General features: G+C 34.2%; 3 protein-coding genes across 3 annotated transcripts; all 3 read right to left on the bottom strand.

Moving 5' to 3' along the window:
• Positions 1–942: 942 nt before the first annotated feature.
• On the bottom strand, positions 943–13380 carry LOC141712664 (oxysterol-binding protein-related protein 1C-like). The gene is made up of 10 exons (XM_074515687.1): positions 12642–13380; positions 11772–12128; positions 8941–9040; positions 5962–6404; positions 4163–4318; positions 3684–3851; positions 3478–3618; positions 2863–3090; positions 2515–2628; positions 943–1298 (listed from the first exon to the last, which is right to left on the bottom strand). The coding sequence occupies exons 1-10, from the start codon at positions 13092–13094 to the stop codon at positions 1131–1133; spliced, it is 2328 nt and encodes a 775-aa protein (XP_074371788.1). The 5' UTR covers positions 13095–13380; the 3' UTR covers positions 943–1130.
• Positions 13381–15685: 2305 nt separating this feature from the next.
• LOC141714499 (uncharacterized) lies at positions 15686–17035 on the bottom strand. The gene is made up of 3 exons (XM_074518016.1): positions 16999–17035; positions 16391–16773; positions 15686–16255 (listed from the first exon to the last, which is right to left on the bottom strand). Exons 1-3 carry the CDS (start codon positions 17033–17035, stop codon positions 15686–15688), a joined length of 990 nt encoding a protein of 329 aa, XP_074374117.1.
• Positions 17036–17142: 107 nt separating this feature from the next.
• Positions 17143–17637, bottom strand: LOC141714498 (uncharacterized). Its single transcript, XM_074518015.1, has one exon. It carries the CDS (start codon positions 17635–17637, stop codon positions 17143–17145), a length of 495 nt encoding a protein of 164 aa, XP_074374116.1.
• Positions 17638–21825: the final 4188 nt, after the last annotated feature.

Below are 21825 nucleotides of genomic sequence, written 5' to 3'. Positions count from 1 at the left end.
AGAGTAGTATTTGGACAAGTCCATCAAAAAGCTGTTGCAAAAGTAGTACACTAGTAAATCCAATCCCATAACATAGGCACATAGCATAGCTTAGCTGCCCTGTAGGCTTAAAATGAAGAGAGTTAAAAGATACTACTACTGCTGCTACGTACTAGGCACTAGCAGAGCCGCACTGCTCAGGATATGAGATCTAATTACCGTCATCTTCTAACCCCCCAACTCCACGAATCAATAATTTACATACACTAGCAATAACATGTTCAAGCCACTGATTCAGTGCCTTGAGCCCCCAACCCAGAATAGATGATTTGTATTGTATAATGTATATTTGTATATGTATGCTCCCATCAGTTATCGTTTTCTCCACCAGTCATTTCAAATTCCCTTATCAATACGTGTCTGTCGTTTTGTATACACTGTCAACGCATCGTACTTGTTCTTTCTGTTTTAGACATATTTAATCCACACAACCAATTCACTTTTCTTCTTCTTCATCTTTTCCAACCATTTACAACCCTTTTACATAGCCTTACTGCGACATATTTCAAATTTTGCTTTGACTACTAGAGTCGTCAATGCAGTCAAACTGCTCTACAGGTTCAACATATACATATTTATTCTTTGATGCTATGATCAGCTCACAGGCAATATATTCAAAAAAAGTCTTCACTGAAAATATACCGATGCTTTGAGTGTTTATAAACACAAGCACTTTGCCGTTCCCATTATTTTTACAAGATTCGGCTAAAAGAATATTTTATTGAAAAAAAAACTAACTAAAAGAATGTTAATAATACAGTGATTCTAAATTGAAGTTCAACTCATCTCAGAGCATTCCTTATATATGCAATTATCTTAATTGCAGTAAATTCACAAAAAACTAACACGGGCTGCAACCATAGGGTCACTTGTTTAACCGGAACACTTGGTATTACCAAAAGGGAACCAGATAAAATTATTTTCATATAATACCTTCATTTCCAAATGTTACAGGGCAACGTGACCACGTCTCATGTCAAAATTAGCAGCCGTTACATGTACTCTCTACGGCTCACATCAAATTTGACAGTCGGATATCTTTACTTCTACGAGAGACACAAAAAGGATATGTTCCACGAAGTGAGGCGTACTTAGTCAACCAGTTGATCAGAAGATACTTGACCAAAAATATCAGGACACGAGTCCCAGTTGCCCTGATTCCTAGCTTCCCAGTACCCACCAATATACTGGTAAGTATCACTTCCTTTACCCTTAGCAAACCACTGTGGCTTCCAACCCCTCTCCTGCATTTTACGGGCCTGAATCCCAAGGAAACAATTTCATATTAGTCGAGATAATTAACACTCAATTCACATTCTATAAAGAAAATTCCAGAGTTCATAAGATGAGGTGCAAACATGATAATCAAAGCAGGTAGAAGTAACTATGAAACATGATTTACATAATTATTTATAGGAGCCTAATTTACTGAAACACGTCATCTTTCACACTTCATAATCACAGGGTCACCGGAAAAATCTATTTTTACATGGGTAGTCAAGCTGTTTCAACAATCAAAACCATACAACATTATGTCTTTGGAAGTGAATTTCTTGCTCCTTTTTATAGTAAACTCTTACCAAGATGAGAATGCAATTCAATATAGAGTAATCATGAAAACACTCATAAAATTAATGCATCTCACTCATTATGTAGTTTCTTGAACGAGTTGAACAATATAGCACGGGCATTACTCAATTTAGTTCAACCTTGGCTTTCTTTCCAAATATAAATAATTATAGTATGTACCAGACTACCAGTCGCGATTATACTTTTCAAATTCATACATAGCTCACTTCAAATTCAAATTGACATGATCAACAAGTAAATCTGTAATAGGAATCTTCAATATACTTGCAATAGTTACGTATAAACTTGAACCATTAAAAATGAAAATGAATCACTTTGAAAAACAATAATTAACATTTTTTACCACAAATTACTCCCTCCATCCCATTTTAATAGCCCACTTTACAAATTTCACACATATTAAGAAATAAAAATTGCAAAAAAAAATTCTCCTTTTTATACAATAATTCAATTTAGTTTTACCACATTACATTAATTACATCTATTCCAAGAGATAAGTAAATGTTCACATTTATATATACACACACAAAAGACATAAAATAATGTGCATTTTCAATTTCTATACAAGGACATTAGCGAGAATGGTCTTTTAGTCAATATTAATATTACAAAATTTGCATGAATTAAAGAACATGACAAATATTTTGGAAAATTTTTATTTTGCAAAATGGACTATTAAAATGGGATGGAGGGAGTACTTCACAGAGGAATATTTACTTATATATTGAAGTTATCATATTCAATCCAAAAATAAAATCCTCCTCCTTCCCACCTCACCATCTCTCAACATGATTAACCATTGTCAATTAAGAGGCCAAGTAGATCTAAAAACTGGCACACACTTAAAAAATAATACGAACTCTAAAAGAAGACATTTTGATTTACCTGCCGTTGCCGTTGCTCCAATCTCAGCTTTTCAGAATTTGCCATTTCAAATTCCCCATTTTCCAGGCATCTTTGATCAGGTCTTAGCCTCGAATCTGTTGGCGGCAACTGTGCCTGAGATAAAGAAAAAGTGAGGGAAGAATAAAAGTATTTGCAGAATTTTCAGATATTTAGAAAGCTCCTTCATATTGACACAGCGTGCTTTGCAAGCTTCTACACTGTCTAAAACATGTTCACCTCAGGTACGTAATCTCCCAATTTAAAATGGACGCCTTTCACGAAACAAAGCTATACATTATGATTACGACCGTAAGCATCACTTGGAACATGGCTTGAAAAAAGAATTACCCTCAATCCAGGGGTGATCTCGTTCAGTGTGATAGCAAAGCGTGAAAGGTTATATCTAGTTGGGAACTTGGGAGGTTTGCTTCGCTTCCAAAGCAAATGAGCTTCTGATTGATCAAAGCCCTTTCCTTTCCCAGAAAAGTCTCCATCGACATAATGCATGCTCTCATCCCACTTCCCAAATAAAGTAGCAACGGTCTTTCCGTTCTTATCTTGTACAATGCCTTGCACCTGCAAAACAATCAAATTAGTAAATTTAAGCATCACAAACTCCAATATATGTGGATCAGACATGACCATAGTCTTATGATCTCCACTACTCCATGCTTTTTCTAAAAACTAAACTAGCTTGATTAAGATTTTAAATGTGTATCAAAAAGATTTACAAAAAACAGTTCTATGCATTGAAACAGGCCCGCGTCTCAAAAGCTTAGGGAATTAATATTTAAAAAAAGGTTTAGATCCCCTTAATGTAAATATAACAAGAATGTAAGATGAGACTTGATCCGTGCCCACTGGAACAGAAGGATTTCAACATAATAAAATGCATGTGACCATTGATGTTCATCAATAACAAAAATATTGTCTATAAAGTTGGAGAGAGAGAGAGAGAGAGACCTGATGAGGATTCCGCTCTATAATTGACTGCTCCTTGAATTTAAGCTTGCATGAATAGTTACTACTTCCCTGTATCCGCATTGTGCCATAGTGGTCAACATACAACTTCCCCAAAATAAGATTGTATATAGATGTTGTGACCTGACATGAAGAAGTTTGCCTTTAAGAAAACATTAAAAAGAGAAAATAAGAACTATTAACTTTACCTTACTCCACTGAAGAACTTCACCATCATCAAACTCCAGTGTCAATGTACCAACAGGATCGAGTTGAATTGAGCGACCCCAAAATTTACTTTTCAAATTGCTATCTCCCCAAAATTTCCAGCCAGTCCCCTCACAGTGACATGCTACAATCATTGGATGGTGACTAACCTGTGTGGCCAATCATAAAGTTAATATTTAACTTCGAATTAATAGTTTACTAAGAAAGAGTATAAGAGCATTGGTATCTCTCTGTCTCCTCGCAGGCAAAGAAAGAATAGAAATGAGACAAGCCCTCATATATATTCCTTATTTACTTCTTTTTTAATAACATCCTTTTAGAATCATTGTGTAATTCTGACACAGGGTGATATATATTATCCTCCTTCGGATAGACCCAAAGAATGGGGTTTACTTGTATCCAAAAAACTAGACTATATTGCGATCTGAAGTTCACAGTAATCAAAGCCATAACAATCTACCTTCTCTGAGAAAAAACGTAGGCCTTTATCTGGAAAGTCAGCTTCATATGTCTCCCCTAGTAATGGGTTAAATGGTTTGCAATTTCTTCCCTCTGTAGAAGCATAACCAGAAACTGCAAATGCAGCTACATTCAAGATCCTCATAAGGCTATTACCCTGACATGGATTACAAGAAGAAAGAATTATAATCTAATAAGGACTTACTTCAAACCTAGAGATCCAAGTCAAACTCTTTACTTTATTAAGATTTAACAGAAATTGTCCAGTCCAGTCAAGCATATAAAAAATAGGGTACTCATGCAGGTTGCATTTATCCAACATATAGTAACACTGTAACAGGAATACAAAATTTAGGTGCCCTAACTTCCAGACGTGTCTATAATAATGAATTAAAAAAAAGCATCAGGAATAATAAAAATGACAAAAAGAAAATGCTAATAGTATTATGCATACAACAGCAAAATGCAATCATGAACTGAACAATACTCGACATCAGGCTGACAAGATAAACCAACCTCATCAGTTCATTAGGTATATAACTTGTCAAATTTATCATTTTATACAGGGATTAAAAATGGACACACGCCAATTACTATATTATGTTTCCAATCATTCTATGCAGCACAGTAGATGGATGCTATAAGTTGCAATAAACCAATTTCTTGTATTCAGAATCAGTGCTACCATGCACATTAAAAAATAATAACTACAAAAACTTACAAGAAAAGACAATGTAACAATGCTGAATAATTTGATATACATGCCAAGGCGCCTATTTATGCAATTCTTTGTCTCACTAACTGAACAAAAACAAGGAATTCAATGTAGCAGCATGATTGTAATGCTCTGTCAATTACTCTTATCAAGTAGTCAAGTACACCAAGTTTCATCTAAAGATAGAAAAGTATATGATACTTATTGTAATATTACCGAACAACATTAACAACAGTTAAATAGTAGATTTTATTGGAAGATCAAAGTCATATGCTCAATGTCTGTAAAGATGAGAAATAACATGGTGCGTATAATATAATTACTACAAGCGCATGTGTCAGATTGAGATTACTTGATGATGACAACCACTTACGGTTCCATTAACCGTATTACCAGATTCAAAAATTAATTTATGAGTCGCTCCTGGAGCTTATGTGGTTGAGCATATCTGGGCTCCCTAAATTTTACAGAAACAAATACTTAAAACTATTTTTATTATTGATTATGTTAAAAATTGTCCAGAAAAATAAAAGGTTTGTTTGGAGTGTTGGATTCCATCCCAGTTAATGGGAATGAGATTCAATACGAAACAAGTATTAGAATCTCATTTTAATTAACCGGATAGACCTCATGATCCAAACGGCACCAAAGTTGTGTCTGTAGTGACTTGATACTTGCTGCAATAAAATAACTCAATAAGTTCCTCACTACATACTGTCATAGAAAATTTCCAAAAAATGTTAAGACCAATATTTTAATTTAGGACAGAACACAGACATCGCAATAATTGAGAACAATAAGATAATTATCAATATTACTGCTATATATTTTTGCATATAATACATAGTATGTTATAATTACTTGCATGAAACAGATTACAAGGTGCTTTTACGACCAGTTTTTAAAAGAAAATTGTTCAAGAGTTCCGTAAGCAGGTTTGATTACATAAAAGCAAATTCCATGAACTCTTTAACTACCGGAGCAACTTCTAGAGATCAGTAGATTATCAGGAATGTCCTGAACAATATAATATGTGTCTTAGAAGAGAAGACGGAAGATTACAGAAGCTCATAAGGAAAACATACCCTTTTTCCATATTCATAAGCCCGATCAAGAAGATATGAATACTCGAGATCTTCATAGCACTTTTGCAGAGAAGACAGTGGTTCGTTAAAGTAAACTGGTAGACAAACTTTGGTAAGATCTTTCCCAATATTGTCTTTAATCATCGACCACAGACTTACACTCTTTTCTTTTTCAACTGGATCGGGCAATTTCTTACGACGTTTGACTTTTGGAAAGTTGGTAATGGCAGACCTGATTGAAGGGTCAATTCCGTCTCCCAACTCTGAACTAATTTCTTCATCTGAAGAAAAAGATGAAGTTCGATAGTCCGACCCACTGCTTCGAAAAGAATTTGATGAAAGAAAATCTCGAGTGTCGAAGAAGGCATTATCCTCCTCATCTGTCTCTTCCTCCACAGTGTCTACTCTTTCATTATCATCTTCAGATTCACTTGCACTTGCCTCTGGTAAAATAAGGTTTAAGAAAATCTTAATCAACAATAAAAATGGCAGATACAGCAAAACAAGAACCAAACAAAGAATAAATATTACAATTTCTGTTTCCAACTTTTCCTGTTATGCATGAAGTTATGCAATATGCATATATTACTGACCCACTGATTGCTTTCACAAAATATTTTTAGTAACTACATTAATCTTATTCTCAGCCTGTTTCACTTTAAATTCTCCAACTTCAATTGCACGTTGTAGGAATCGCAAAAAGTCAGTTAGTTAATGACCAAAGGTAGGATAAAGCTGCTCAATTCATATTCTTCCGAACAGTTGTGGCCTAACATAATTAATAAATACAAGACCAACCAATAGTATGCAACACATTTCAAGTTTCAGGGTATCTGAGAAAACGGCAAATGATAAAAATAGATTGATAATAATATATATATAAAAGAAAAATGGGGGTGACAGTAAAACTCAAGAACAAGGAGCACCTTTGACACCGTGAGACTCCTTAAATCTCAGCAATTTTACAGCAATGAGTTAAATGCTAATGTTTAAAGTTTGAACTAATTGTTTCCCCCACAATTTAAAGAACTTAAAGCATAAATTGTCCTACTTATGACATGATTAGACAACTCATAGAAAGAGAACATCCATAAATTTCTAGCAACTACATTAATCTTATTCTCAGCCTGTTTCACTTTAAATCCTCCAACTTCAATTGCACGTTGTTGGAATTGAAAAAAGTCAGTTAGTTAATGACCAACGGTAGGATAAGGCTGCTCGATTCATTTTCTTCCGAACAGTTGTGGCCTAAAACGTACAAGACCAACCAATAGTATGCAATACATTTCAAGTTTCAGGGTATCTGAGAAAACTGCAAATGATAAAATAGATTAATAATGGTGTATAAATATATATTTAAGAAAGATGGGGGTGACCAGGGTTATCACGGCGCCAAGTCGACCCTTGACGCCCGAGTACCTTCATAAGGACTAGTCGATAAGTCGCTCGAGTAGTCGTAAAAAGTCGACAAAATGTTCATTATACATATAATTACTTGATTTAATATATAATATAATTGAACATGTTAGTTTTATAATTTAAATCAAAAGTAATATTCTAGTAAGTTCAAAATATGCACGGTACACCATAATTATTGTTATAAAGACCCCAAGTCGGGTTACAAGACTCTTGGGCGACCTTCACGTCAACTAGTCGACGACAAGTCAGGCTTCGAGACTCTCGGCGCCCGAGTACCTTCGCGTTGAGTAGTCGTCGACTAGTCGTCTTCGTGATACCAATGGGGTGACAGTTAAAATCTAGAACAAGGAGCACCTTTGACACCGTGAGACTCCTTAAATCTCAGCAATTTGACAGCGAAGAGTTAAATGCTAATGTTTAAAGTTTGAACCAATGGTTTCCCCTACAATTTAAAGAACTTACATCGTAAATTGTCCTACTTATGACATGATTAGACAACTCACAGAAACAGAACATACATAAATTTCCCATGGCCCCCCATTAGCGTAACAAATACATAACTAAAAGAACTTTAAGATCTAATCAAAGGGCTTAAAATAATTAAATATTGTAGAGAATATCAAATCAAACTATAAACTAATTCAAAACTATCTGCTTTCAAATAATGATATGTTTTGATGAACTAATAAATTCCTGAATCCTGACAATTTTAAACAGGCTGATTCCCATCTCCAGGTTACTGAATGTAAGAAAAAATAAAAAATCAAATATATCAAGACACTTGATGTCCGATGAGACCACAGAAGAGAAAAAATGCCTAAAAAATTCAGAAGAAAGTTGCATGCAGTATTGTATAATTTAATATACATGTGATGCAGGAAAACTCCTCCTAAAGGGGTAGTGATTCTTCTGCAGCTCTTGATTCCAAGATGTTCCTGACAAAAAAGAGCTCGCGAGGAAGCTAGAATCACCCTAATTTATAAATTATAATTGTTTCCGTAATTTGTTCATAAATCCATTGTTTTTAAAGTTGTCCTGCATCAAAATGCCAAAGGAGATCTTGATGTCCGTCACTCTAAAATGGTCTCTACTAATAATAAGTGGCACTTCACTTGCTAGTAAGTTAATTGTGTCATCACATGATAATATAATCCACAAGATGTACACCCTCGATATCTATCTCTAATCCATAATCTGAGTAGTTGCAAGCTTCAGTTTCTATCCAAACATCGATATCAGCCTATTATGATCCATTGCCAAAGTTTTGTTATTTATGAATAGAAATAAGACAGTTACATAACATTTTAGGAGGGGTTGCTTCTGTGTCTCCTTTTCTTCATTACTTTTAGCAGATAGAAAAACAGAGAGGCTGCCAGCTATGGAAATCAAGTACAAATGAATTGAAGTATTATTAGTTTTATTCAAATGTGACAAACTTTTCAACAAAAGCACAAAGTTTACGAGATAGGTGAACGACCCTGTACATTGTACTGGGTTCTGGTGTTAGAATCAATAATAATGCAGCTTCTAACAAATTTATTTCTTGTTTTGCAAGCTTACCACTGTACTTTTCCAGTGTTGATCTAGAGGACTGCCCAACCTCCTTATATTGCCTTTGACTCTCATCAACTACTGTGTTTTCCAGATCAACCTTCTCAGTCTATACAACACGACAGAATCAAATGGATGAGCTGTCAGTGATCAATGAATATAAAAACTTGTTGATGTAAAAGTAAATCATAGACCTAGAGGTTATGAGAGTGGGCTAAATACCAAAGCCAAAAGTTTGCAGATAAAAGAACATACTAAAAACAAGCATCTTTTGTACGTATGATAATTTCCTGTCAAGCTAATACTAGCTTATACATTATAAACAGATAACCAAGGTAAACTTCAAACAACTTTCATAAACAAAGAACCTCGTCAAGTATATCAACTAGTAAGCAGAATGCACGTCGAGGAACTGTCTTAAAAAGACAGAAAAGAAGGCAGAAAAGAGGAACTGTCGAGGAACACATAACAAGTGGCTAGAACACATATTGGACCAACAAGAAATCTTAGCAGACTCCGGTTCAAGCAAATAAATGACAAAGCTAAAAATGCTCGCTCCTTCAGAAAAAAAATTAACTTTTCCTTGATTGATTTAGCACCATGGCATAAACGTTTAAATCTAAAGCTAAAAAAAAATTAGTAACTTGATTCCTCTGTTAAGTAAATAGATAATCCCAGCTGCAGACACTGAAATATCCTACAGTCTAAGGGATTACAAAAAAAACCCTTATATCATCAGCTTGGTTATCTCGACAATATCTCTTCAGTAATTCAATTTAATGACTATCACATGCTCATTCTTCTACGAATAGAGCTATTTCCATTTTCTAGGTCATTCACATATATTTTTATTGCCACCAAACAGAAACTCAATTTCTTAAAACAAACCGCTAGACAAAGTCACAAAGATGATAACCGTTACTGTCAACTCTACACTTTTGACCTTCATTGCATGATCGCCACAAAAAAATATACAACCGAATCCACTAAAAATCTTAAAACATGTTCAAATGCAAAATTTTCAAAACAAAAAACTGGAAAAATAGAAAACACGGTTTTCCCATGTTTTCCAAATTATAACTACAGATATGAAAAGTTTGGGAAACAACATTTTGATGTTTTCTAAACCTAGAAAAATGAAAAACACGGCTGCTAGTTAAAAACCTAACCCACTTCTATCCCTACTAGACACAAACATTTTTATATTTTTATTATTTTTAACTTTATATGGTCAATTAACAATTTTGTAAGTTTACTTAAAAAGTTAACAAAAAAAAGTAGCAGAGTAAACAACCAATAAAGTACTAACTTAATTAATGGACCTTATAAATTTTCAACACTATAATATCATATTTTTAAATTAAAAAGTACAAGACATATTTATAATTAAAAAAATTCAAAATAGTTAATTTAACAATTATTTTGTTAGTTTGATTAATATTAATATTTACATTATAAGAGGGAGCTTAATAATATAATAACTAATAATTTATATGTTAGATAAATAAAAATGAGAACCCTGACTAGAACATAGTTATGAGTTATTTCGTAGAAGATTCTTCAAATTTTTTGTATATAATTCTTAATTGAAATATTTAATAAAAGCTACAAAATTATATATATTCATATAATTAGAAAGTTTCATTATTCAACCTATTTCAGAAGACTATTTCAGAAGACTGTTTTTATACTTTATTTGTCATCTTTATTTATAGTTTATCTAAAAAAATTATTTTAAACATGTTAAAGAAATATGTATGTACAATTAAATTGAGAAACGTTAAAATTGTTTTACTAGTTGTCTTTCTATATATTTACTCAAATTATCTAGTAATTTATTTAATATTTTTAAGAAAACAGAAAACTGACCATATATTATCTTAGCATTTGAAATACATTTTCTCAGTTTTCACCTGTTTTCTTAGAAATAAAAATTTCGGAAAATTTTATAAAAACAGAAAATAGAAAAGTGGAAAAATTTTCTACAAGTAAACAAGCCCTTACTGTCACTCCAAATTTGCAAAGCTGGTACTAACTCCAACCCACCACATCAGTCGTTTCCATTATTTTCTCATAATTATAATATGAGAAACCCCTGCCAGTTGAATTTAGTAAACAACTCCTTCAAAGTCTAAAAAGAGCTGGAGGATCAAATCCCATCAATAACAGAATGGAGCAGGCACAACCATGTTAAGATTCTGTAGTCACACTTTTACCTACTTGTGAAGTGTAGAAGATATGATCTTCACTGTTAAGTCTAATACTCCACAAATAGATTTCAAAAAAAATATTTTCAACTACATATACAAATAAGATAATAATATATGTATTGTGCTAAAATTAAACAAAATAAGTAAAATATAAAATACTAATTGTAGACTGTCCGATACTTATCTTGTTATGTATAGACCATAATTTGAAAACATATGTAACCTTTACATCTTATTACACAGAGAGAGAAGTAAAAGCATCCACATGTAGTATGTTTGCTGAGCTTGTATCTTACATAGTTTGAATGTACACCTAGTACAATCAAGGATCCCATACATAGTTGACATGCTCCAGGAGAATAAAATTAAACTGAACAAATTGAAGTTAGAAAAACCCACTATTGACAAGACAGACAGCATCCTGGCTATTCAACTTATAGATCTGAACTCACGATCACTAAAGTCAATTTATTCAAAAGGAAAAATGGGTACTAATCACGCAAGTACAGTTGCAGAAAAATTTATTCAAGGAATGACTTAACACGAGGTCTGAACTAGTCTGTGCAGGAGCTACTGAAGAAGAATCTGAAATGGAACAGTATGATTTTTTCTACTAGTCATTTTATATACCTCTAAGTGTCGCAGTGTGTCGATCAATAGCCAATGTTTCTGCCGTACATGAATAAGTTGATTCTGCAGGGATGCAAACTCATTCCTCATTATTTGTTCACTATCCTGGATAGCTGCCTCACTTACACCCTCCTCCAACAGACGCTGCCGTAACTTCTCCGTTGAAACAGCAATATTATCTATGGGAGCCATTAAATCGCCATTAGACAGTCGAGGGAACATGCCTTTCACAGCATGCAATGCTTCAAGCCATTGCTGGCGATCCTCTTGAGTTTCTGCTCTCATGTGCAGCCTCTTTGTTCCGGTGAAAATTGAAAACCTTTTATCATCTGACCTGCTTTCTCGAATTGACGAGACCTGTAATGCACCAATAAAATTTCAAACAAAATAAAAAACGAACAGCCACCACTTCAGATGCAACATATACATAAGTATTCCTAGATATACAGATGCATCACCCCCATAGCCTTGGAGCAAACAGAACATTAAGAACGCAAAACCAGCAACTTTCTTCACAAAAAACTCAACATATATAAAGTATCTACTACAAAATCTTAATTGACATCAGCAAAATCATTAAAATCAACCACATCAGCTTATAAAGCAACCACATCAATGCACAAACACAGCTCATTCCACAGCTGTTCTTAAATGCACAACCAAAATTTAAAATGTAGGCATATTCAAATTTCCAAAATGCATAAACCTGATATCGAAAGTTAAACCACACATAAACTCAATCATGCAAAATGAACACCCGAAACTTCTCATTTTGTCAACTACACATCAAACATACACACAATATACATACACGCATACATAAACAGCATTGATCGGATAAAAATTAAATAAAATCAAATTGAATTAAACCTTGAGATGAACTTCACCAACAGGAGAATGCATATGCCTACTACTAACACCATTACTAACACTCTTACTTCTCGAAATCCTCTTCTGCGAATCGTCTCCAATAACTTTAAATCCTTTAACACACTCAAAATCGATCACAATTTTATCAGGTCCATGAATCTTATAATACGAAACGACACCGTCTTGCAAAACAAACCACCTCGGTCTCCATCCTTTACCATAATTCACCCACTTTTGTAACACTCCACAAATCCCATTTCCTACTAATATATCGTTTATTTTAACATCTACATGATTCATTGAATCCGAGTTGTTGTTGTGAACTTGATTGTTCGGATTCCTGATCGGGTCGGATCTACCCGAAATTGATGACGCCGGCATCGTTGATGTTGTAATCGCCGCGAAAGTGATTTGATTGCGAAACGACGATCCGCAACAGAACGGATTATGCATAATAGGACGGTGACGTGGCGGCGATCATTGGATTGCGTGTCGGCGATGATGAGAGTTCATAATGAAATAGAGAGAGAGAGAGAGAGAGAGAGATGATTAGATTAGCGAGAATACAGGTGTAAAACGGTTAGGGATGTATATGTGTGTGTGTACGTACAGGTTTGTGTATGCATAGGTATATGTATAGGTGTATGTATAGATTTAGAGAGAGAATATAGGAGCCGGAGAGAGAGAATGAAAATCCGGTTGCAAGAGAGACGAGGAGAGATGGAGTTGGAAGTGATTTGGAATACAACAACGTTTATATACGAGGCCAGTTTCCATCTTTTTCTGTCTTTTTATTTCATTTCTTTTCTACTTATTTCATTTCTTTAATAAATTAGGGACGCGTTTGTTTCGGAAAAAAGGCCCAAAATACACCAATTTTCAGCTCCAACTGTCCAAAATACCCATCGGCGGGAAAAGTGCCCAAAATATCGACGAAATGCGCATTTTAGAAATGCGTATTCTGATTTTCAAAATTTTTACAAAGAATACATATGTCTGATATGCATATTCTGACGGTGGGTATTTTGGTCACTCACCCTTTGTTTCGTTTAATTGAAATTTCTTTATTAATTGTTATTATTGAAATTTAATTAATGAGTTAATTTCAATTTAGGAGGTTTTTTAAAAACAGTTCAAAAAGATTTTTTTTGCAAAAAATCTTCCTTTTTGTTAAATGATTGCAAAAGTATATTTTATTTTTTTTTATAAAAGGATGATTTTCTAAAATCTTTTTTTTCAAAATCACGGTTTTTTTCAACTATATATACCAAAATCAACAAACTCGATGCAACCGAAAATAACAACAAATATAATTGAGAAATTCTTGTATAATTGGTTGCATATTTAATATTATTTTTATCACAAAAAATCACAAATTAAAATTTATCAGGCATTCATAAACCAAAATTTTTTATGATTTAGTTACATTATTTAATAAAAAAATTGGAATTTTTTTTTATGAAACTTAACGCTACTGTTGAAAAAAACTGATGAACCATAATTTGATATTGAGGGAGGTAAATATATAAAGTAGGTGGCTAGGTGCTGCCCTCGACTCAATTTTATAAATATTATCAATAAGATTCAGGGCATGTTTGGCCTACAAAAATTAAATTACTTATTTATTTATAAACCCGTAAATCCGTAAATATTTATTGACGAGCGTTTGTCGATTCAAATTATAACTTGAATTTGCAACTAATAAGCAGATAAGTTGAATGTTAACAATGACGTATTTTTTTATAAATTATCTTGATTTTTCATTTTTTGATTAATTTTTGTTTTAAAATTTAGGTTTTGAAACATTTTTTTATTTAAAATCCACAAATGAAGATAATTGTACTTAAAAAAATTATTTTAGTTAATTTAAGTAAATAAAATTTTGACTTATAAGTAAAATTATCAAAAACTTATTTAACTTATTATTATTTATTGACTTATTAATTATAAGTTATAAATTAGTTATTTTAAAATTTGTGAAATGGACTCCTAATTTTTAGCATTGGAACACAATTTAACGTTTAATAAAAATGAGCTAACATAAACGAGCTCACGGCAACCGGGGATAAACGGTGATTCTGAACAAGTAGCAGTAGCATACAAGCATCTTAATTTGCTTTATTACGAAATTCCACTGCGCATCACACATTTTGCGTCTAATTAGCTACTTAAATTAAGTTGAATAATCATATGTTGTAGTGTGCAAAATTGTGGCTCGTGTTTGGTGGGGGACTGGGACTGGGGGCGATGGCTTAAGATATAACGCCGCCGAGAGTGACAGATAAATTTAAAGAAATATGCTAAGATATATTCGATTTTTGTCCTACTTTGCTTCTAACATGGAAAATAGAACATAAATTAATAACATGTTCATATAATTTTATATGTGTAATAATTGTGACACTTCATATGGAAGACTTTATATTTTAGTACTTTTAAACTGTCTTTTTTTTAAAATTAATTTTGTTGCAAATTACAACTAAATTTAGTCCATATTTTTTTTGTCAATAACTAAATTGAATCAATTGTTTACATATTAGTATAAGTTTTCGCGTGTACGTGTGTTGGCTTTAACTAATCTGGAATTTCTTGTTTTTCAAGTAATTATTCCATATTCAGCAAAATAGCATATTTCAAATATTAATAAAATAAAATAGAAAAATATTATATATGCGGAACCCAGAATTAAAATCTATTTAAATTAAAAGGACAGTGTGTACTCTATTAATTAATTTAAGGATATAAAAAGGGGCCAGGAAGAAACACGGGTTGACAACTCACAGTGAATAAGAAGAATATATATTTTTTAATTTTACTTTGGAGTAAAATATGTTAGGAAAAGAGAGAGGAGAGGACCACACTATCTATCTATAAGTAAGTTGAGGGTGGTACTTGGTTGTGTTAAGGTGTACCATTGTGCAGAGAATAATCAATTAAAGCTGCCACTCAAGCTTATCTTCCGCTCCCTTTTACCTTTAGTTTGACTCCCCCACTTCGATTCATTCAAGTGTTATATATCTTTTTGAAGAAATAAGGAGATTTTATTAAAACATATAAGTCAACAAAATATTTATTAACTCGACAGGAACTTTCCTCTCATCAAACACTCGATCTGGATGTGAACATGACTTCTTAGCTAAGAAGTGAGCAGCCATATTTGCAAATCGTTTAATGAAAATTAACGAGATATCGTTTAACTCGAGCATAATACTCTTACACTTTTTTATCACTACACCAAAAGGCGACTCTATCGAAATCTTACTACGAATAACTTGAACAACTGTTAAACAATCAGCCTCGATGATGACCTGAATCCAAGTCCTTGCTTTGATCCAACTTAATGCCTCTTTCATTGTCATATCTTCAGCCAATTCCGGTGATACAACTCCATTATGTAGCCTAGATTTAGCTTCAAGAAGCTCTCCCCTTTCATCTCTTGCCACCATCCCCGTACCAAACCACATTTGATCTCTGAATATTGCAGCGTCAACTGTTACCTTGATTTGACGTGCCTGTGGTTTGACCCAATAAATAGCTCCGTCTCCTTCGAATTTCAAGTGGACAAAAGCTTGTGTTGAACGACCTTGGAAATTATGCCATTGAACAAGGTTCTTCTTTGTCGAAGTTAAAACAACATCTATTGATACTTGTTTTTGGTTCCAGTGTTTCTCATTTCAGGACTGCCAAATAGACCAGCAAATCGTCACCAAAAGCGGACGTTTGTTAGAGTTTATGCTGCTGAACATAACCTCTAGCCATCTTGCAAAATCACCATTCACATCCTGTTGAACGTCCGGTAAAATATTATGCCAGCATTGAGATGCTAGCGAACATCCAACCAACGCATGCATTATTGGTTCGTCCTCATCTTGACATACTGGGCAGATGCGAAGAACGTGGACATGTTTTTGTGCCAACATTGTCATGGTTGGTAAGCAATAAGATAGCGATCTCCACACTAGATTCAGTACTTTAGCTGGAGCTTTGATTCGCCATAATTTGAACCACAAACTACTACTGTCCTCCTGTCTCCACTCACCTTTTTGTTTCTGTAAGAACTTGTATGCACTTTTGACCGAGTAGACACCGGAGCATTCCTTAATCCAATAAAGCTTGTCTACCACCTGGGAATCTGATAGGGGTATGAAATATACAAAGTTGATCCCTTTCGTTAAACAAGTCCCTTATAACATCCTCATCCCAACTTCTGTTATTACAAGCCATAAGAGAATCCACCGTGTTATTTTCTAATAATCGAGAATTAGATGTAACATATGGGTTATTTTTCATCTTACAGCCATGGTTGATTAAGAATATCAATATTTTCACCTGACCCTATCATCCATCCAGCCCCTACCTTTAGTAAAGACCTGGCTTCCCAAATACTCTTCCATGTAAAACTGGGATTGTTACCTAACGGGGCATCAAGAAAATTACAGTGTGGAAAATAACGGGCTTTAAAGATTATACTAACCAAGCTTTCAGGATTCGTGAGGAAACGTCATCCCTGCTTCCCATGCATTGTTACATTGAAGTCACGTAAATCACGAAAACCCATTCCACCTGAAGTTTTATGCTTGCTTAGACGAGACCAGCTCATCCAATGAATTCCGTTTTGTTGATTCGGTTTAAAATCCCTCCAATACTTAAGCAGAGTTCGTTTCACATCTTTAAGAACTCCAAAGGGTAGGAGAAAAACACTCATCACATAACTCGGTAATGTTTGAGCTACCGATTTAATTAAAATCTTTTTTCCTGATTTAGCAATAAATCTCCCATCCCAATTACGAACCCGATTATGTACTTTGTCCTTCAGAAAATCCAACAGAGCTGATTTTTTTCGACCTAACATATTGGGAAGTCCAAGATACTTACTTCTCTCGTCAGCTTCATTCATTTGCAGTTCCCTACACACTTCCTCTCTATTCGAAGCAGTAATGTTCGAACTGAAAAATATGGATGACTTCCCAAAATTCACTTTATGTCCTGATGCCATATCGAATTTGTGCAATAAAGTGTTCATATTAGCTGCTTCCGCGAATAACATATGTGTAAGCACAGGAGCTCATTTATAAATTTTGACCCCGTGGATCAGCTTTTGGTCTTTAAACTTTCGAAGAATGGCTAACAAACCTTCTGCACACAGAATGAACAAATAAGGTGACAGGGGATCCCCCTGACGGATACCTCTAGTTAGCACAATCAGACCTATCTATTTCGAACCATGCATTACCATATAACTCACAGTACTGTTAGATATATTTGATAATGTCATGGCTAATATGTTTTATGTTTAGCTTTCAGATCTTACTGAACAGGATAAATCAGTACTTAACTGTTGATCAGTACTTATACTTGAAGTCAGGACTTAAGGATATCAGTACGTATGTTATCAGGAGATAATCATCAAAAGATAGATATCAGAACTTAAGTGATGAAGGACAATCAGATAAGGACAGTAGCTGATTAAAGGAAAGAAGATCAAGATAAACATAAGAAGAGATATGCATGAAGAAGGAATTCTGTAAAGAATGGAATACTTGGAAGAAAAGATATCTGATTGATATATTTTAGGAAACAGAATTATATTCTATATCAATTAGCGATTATCTTGTAACTGTGTAGTATATAAACACAGACATAGGGTTTACACTATAAGTGTTATCATTATTAGAAAAGATTATTCATTGTAACCCTAGCAGCTCTCGTGATATTTGTTCATCACTGAGAGGTAACAGTTCCATACTGTAACAGAGTTTATTGTTTCAATAAAGTTTGTTTTCTGTTACTTAAGTTCTTAAAGTTCGATTTGAGTGTACTATACACTGTATTCACCCCCTCTACAGTGTGTGTGTGACCTATCAATTGGTATCAGAGCTACTCTGTTAACACATATACAGTTAAAGATCCAAACACAATCATGTCGGACACAGAAACTTCAACTAAGCCTACCACAACTGAGGAACCACCAAAGACACAAATTCAGAGTCGGTATGAGACCATCAGAGTCCCCATACTGAGACCATCTGAATATCCCATATGAAAGGTAAGGATGACCATGTTCCTGGAAGCAACAGATCCAGAATACCTTGATAGAATCAAGGAAGGCCCTCACAAACCAACCAAGCTCGCTGTTGCAGTTGCAGGTGAAGCAGCAAAGACCGTACCAAAGGAGAAGAGTGATTATACTGCTGAAGACATAACATCAATTGCTAAGGATGCTAAGGTACGACACTTACTGCATAGTGCCATTGATAATGTAATGTCAAATAGGGTAATCAACTGCAAGACTGCTAAGGAGATATGGGATGCTCTGGAAACAAGGTGTCAGGGAACTGACACAATTAAGAAGAACAGGAAGACAATACTCACTCAAGAGTATGAACACTTTGACTCAAAGACTAATGAGTCATTGAATGATTTATATGATAGATTTGTCAAACTTTTGAATGATTTGTCATTGGTTGATAAAGAGTATGATATTGAAGACTCAAACCTTAAGTTCCTGTTAGCTCTTCCTGAATGCTGGGATTTGAAGGCAACGACAATAAGAGACAACTACAATCTTGATGAAACAACTCTTGACGAAATCTATGGAATGCTCAAGACTCATGAGCTGGAGATGGAACAAAGAAGCAAGAGGAAATGAGGAAAGTCAAGGACCGTTGCTCTTAAGGCTGAAGAAGAATTCCCCAAAGCAGCTTCCTCAAAGAAAGACAAGGGTAAAACTCTTTTCATAAAGTCTGATACTGAGTCATCAAGTTCTGAGAGTAATGATGACTCAGATTCTGAAAGCTTGCCTGAGACTGATGCTGATGAGGAGATGATGAAGCTGTGTGCTCTTATGGTGAAAGGAATCACAAAGATTGCATACAGGAAGTTCAGGAAGGGAAAGAAGTTTTCCAGGAAAGGCATAAGTTCTGATAAGAAGAATTTCAGAAGATCTGAAGGCAGAGGAGGAAAATCTGACAGAGGAGATTACACCAATGTTAAATGCTATAACTGTGGTGAGAAAGGCCACATATCTCCTGACTGCAAGAAGGTAAAGGGTGACAAAGGCAAGGCTCTTGTCACAAAGCAGAAAAGCTGGACAGACACCTCAGACTCTGAAAGTGAGGAGAACTATGCATTGATGGCAAATGCTTATAAAGAAAGTGCTGAGAGCAGTTCTGAAGCTGCTGAAACAAAGGTACCTCAGACTACTTATGCTTTTCATACTGATGATATTAATGAGTTGAGAAGATATCTTAAAACCATGTTTGTTAGCTATAGAGATCAAACTTTAACATGTGAAAGATTAACTTCTGAAAATCTTGCATTTAAAAAAAGGAATGATTTCTTAGAAAAAGAGTTAGTCATGTTCCATCAAACTCAGAAGGATAGAGATGATGCTTTTTATGTTAGGAATGAAGTGCTAAAATTAAATGAATCTCTAAAAACTGAGTTAGAAAAGGAAATAGAGATTATCAGGACTTGGACTAACTCTGGCAAAACAACTCAAAATTTGCTAAGTAGTGGAAACTGGAAAGAGGGCTTAGGTCATGGAGAAGATAAGAAAGATAAAGGAACTGAAGAAATTAAGTCTGTTGATAAGCAAAAACCAAAGTTAAAACCTGTTAAGTTTGTAACTGTAAAGTCTGAAAATAAAAAATCAGAAGTTACAAAGGAATCAACTTCTGACAAACTAAAACAGGAAAAGACAGCTGAAGTGAACATAGGCTTAATGACGAAGAAGCAGCTTAAACATAAGCTGAAAGATGTTAAGAATGCAAACAAGGTAAAATCACCTAGGAAAAATAGGAATGGAAAGGAAGGTGTGAATAAAAGCAATGATTATAAACCTGTTCCTGATGCTCCTAGGAAAACATGTCATAACTGTGGAAGTTCTAACCATCTGGCCTCTTTTTGCAGGAAGAATAAGAATATTAACTCCTTACCTTCAAAATCAGGAGTTAAGAGTCAGTCTGTTAGATACAAACCACAAAATCCTTATTTTCATTGTGGTAGATTATGGCATTCCATTTATACTTGTAAGGAATATCATAGTTTGTACTATGATTATTATCAAATAAAACCTTCTTTGAAGAAAGTTTCCATTGTTCCTTCTAGTGTAAATTCTGATTCAAAGTCTGATAGTGTAAGTTCTGATAAGAAAAATGTTAACATAAACTCTGATGCTAAATCCGCTGCAAATGTTAACAAACTTAATAAGGCCAAAGGATCCAAGCAAGTCTGGGTCCTTAAAACTAATAATTAGTGGTCTTTGTGATTGCAGGGCAACAGGAAAAATATTCTAGTTCTGGACAGTGGATGTTCAGGACATATGACTGGAAATAAGGCCCTGCTATCAGACTTTGTGGAGAAAGCTGGCCCAAGTGTTTCTTATGGAGATGGCAACATTGGAAAAACATTGGGATATGGCAATATCAATCTTGGAAATGTCATAATTAAACAAGTAGCTCTGGTCTCAGGACTTAAACACAACCTACTGAGTATAAGTCAAATCTGTGACAGAGGTTATCATGTTGATTTCTTTGAAGAATACTGTGAAATTGTGAGTAAATGTAAAGGCAAAGTTGTTCTGAAAGGATACAGGCGTGGTAACATTTATGAAGCTAAGCCTTCAACAAGTACTGATGGTTCTGCAATCTGTCTGATGAGTAGAGCATCAATTGAAGAAAGCTGGAATTGGCATAAGAAACTCTCTCATTTAAATTTCAACAATATAAATGAACTGGTCAAGAAAGATCTTGTGAGAGGATTACCAAACACAGTATTTGCTCCTGATGGTCTTTGTGATTCATGTCAGAAAGCCAAACAAAGAAAATCTTCATTCAAGAGCAAGACTGAATCATCAATTCTTGAGCCTTATCATCTAATACATGTTGATCTATTTGGTCCAGTAAATGTCATGTCAATTACAAAGAAGAAGTATGCGTTGGTCATAGTGGATGAGTTCACCAGATACACATGGGTATATTTCTTGCATACAAAAAGTGAAACTGAATCAACCTTGATTGATCATATCAAATATCTGGATAAAATGGTCAAAGATTCTGTGAAAGTTTTAAGGAGTGATAATGACACTGAGTTCAAGAATTTGATAATGGAAGAGTTCTGTAAAAGCCATGGAATAAAGCAGGAATTTTCTGCTCCTGGAACTCCACAGCAAAATGGAGTTGTT

The sequence above is a fragment of the Apium graveolens genome, chromosome 3 (assembly GCF_009905375.1).
Source record: "Apium graveolens cultivar Ventura chromosome 3, ASM990537v1, whole genome shotgun sequence".
NCBI lineage: Eukaryota > Viridiplantae > Streptophyta > Magnoliopsida > Apiales > Apiaceae > Apium > Apium graveolens.
The sequence above is the reverse complement of the archived record's forward strand: the minus strand, read 5'-3'. Positions and strand labels throughout refer to the sequence as shown.

Bases quoted from the DNA above. Each gene is read 5' to 3' on its own strand.
- LOC141714498 (XM_074518015.1), bottom strand. From the start codon at position 17,637: ATGGCATCAGGACATAAAGTGAATTTTGGGAAGTCATCCATATTTTTC.
- LOC141712664 (XM_074515687.1), bottom strand. From the start codon at position 13,094: ATGCATAATCCGTTCTGTTGCGGATCGTCGTTTCGCAATCAAATCACT. The intron at 9,041-11,771 runs GTATATAAAATG...CGTGTTGTATAG, and splicing joins ACACACTGCGACACTTAGAG to ACTGAGAAGGTTGATCTGGA. The intron at 4,319-5,961 runs GTATGTTTTCCT...AATCCATGTCAG, and splicing joins CTTATGAATATGGAAAAAGG to GGTAATAGCCTTATGAGGAT.
- LOC141714499 (XM_074518016.1), bottom strand. From the start codon at position 17,035: ATGGAAGAGTATTTGGGAAGCCAGGTCTTTACTAAAG. The intron at 16,774-16,998 runs GTAGGGGCTGGA...TACCCCTATCAG, and splicing joins AAGCCAGGTCTTTACTAAAG to ATTCCCAGGTGGTAGACAAG. The intron at 16,256-16,390 runs GTTATGTTCAGC...ACTTCGACAAAG, and splicing joins ATTTTGCAAGATGGCTAGAG to AAGAACCTTGTTCAATGGCA.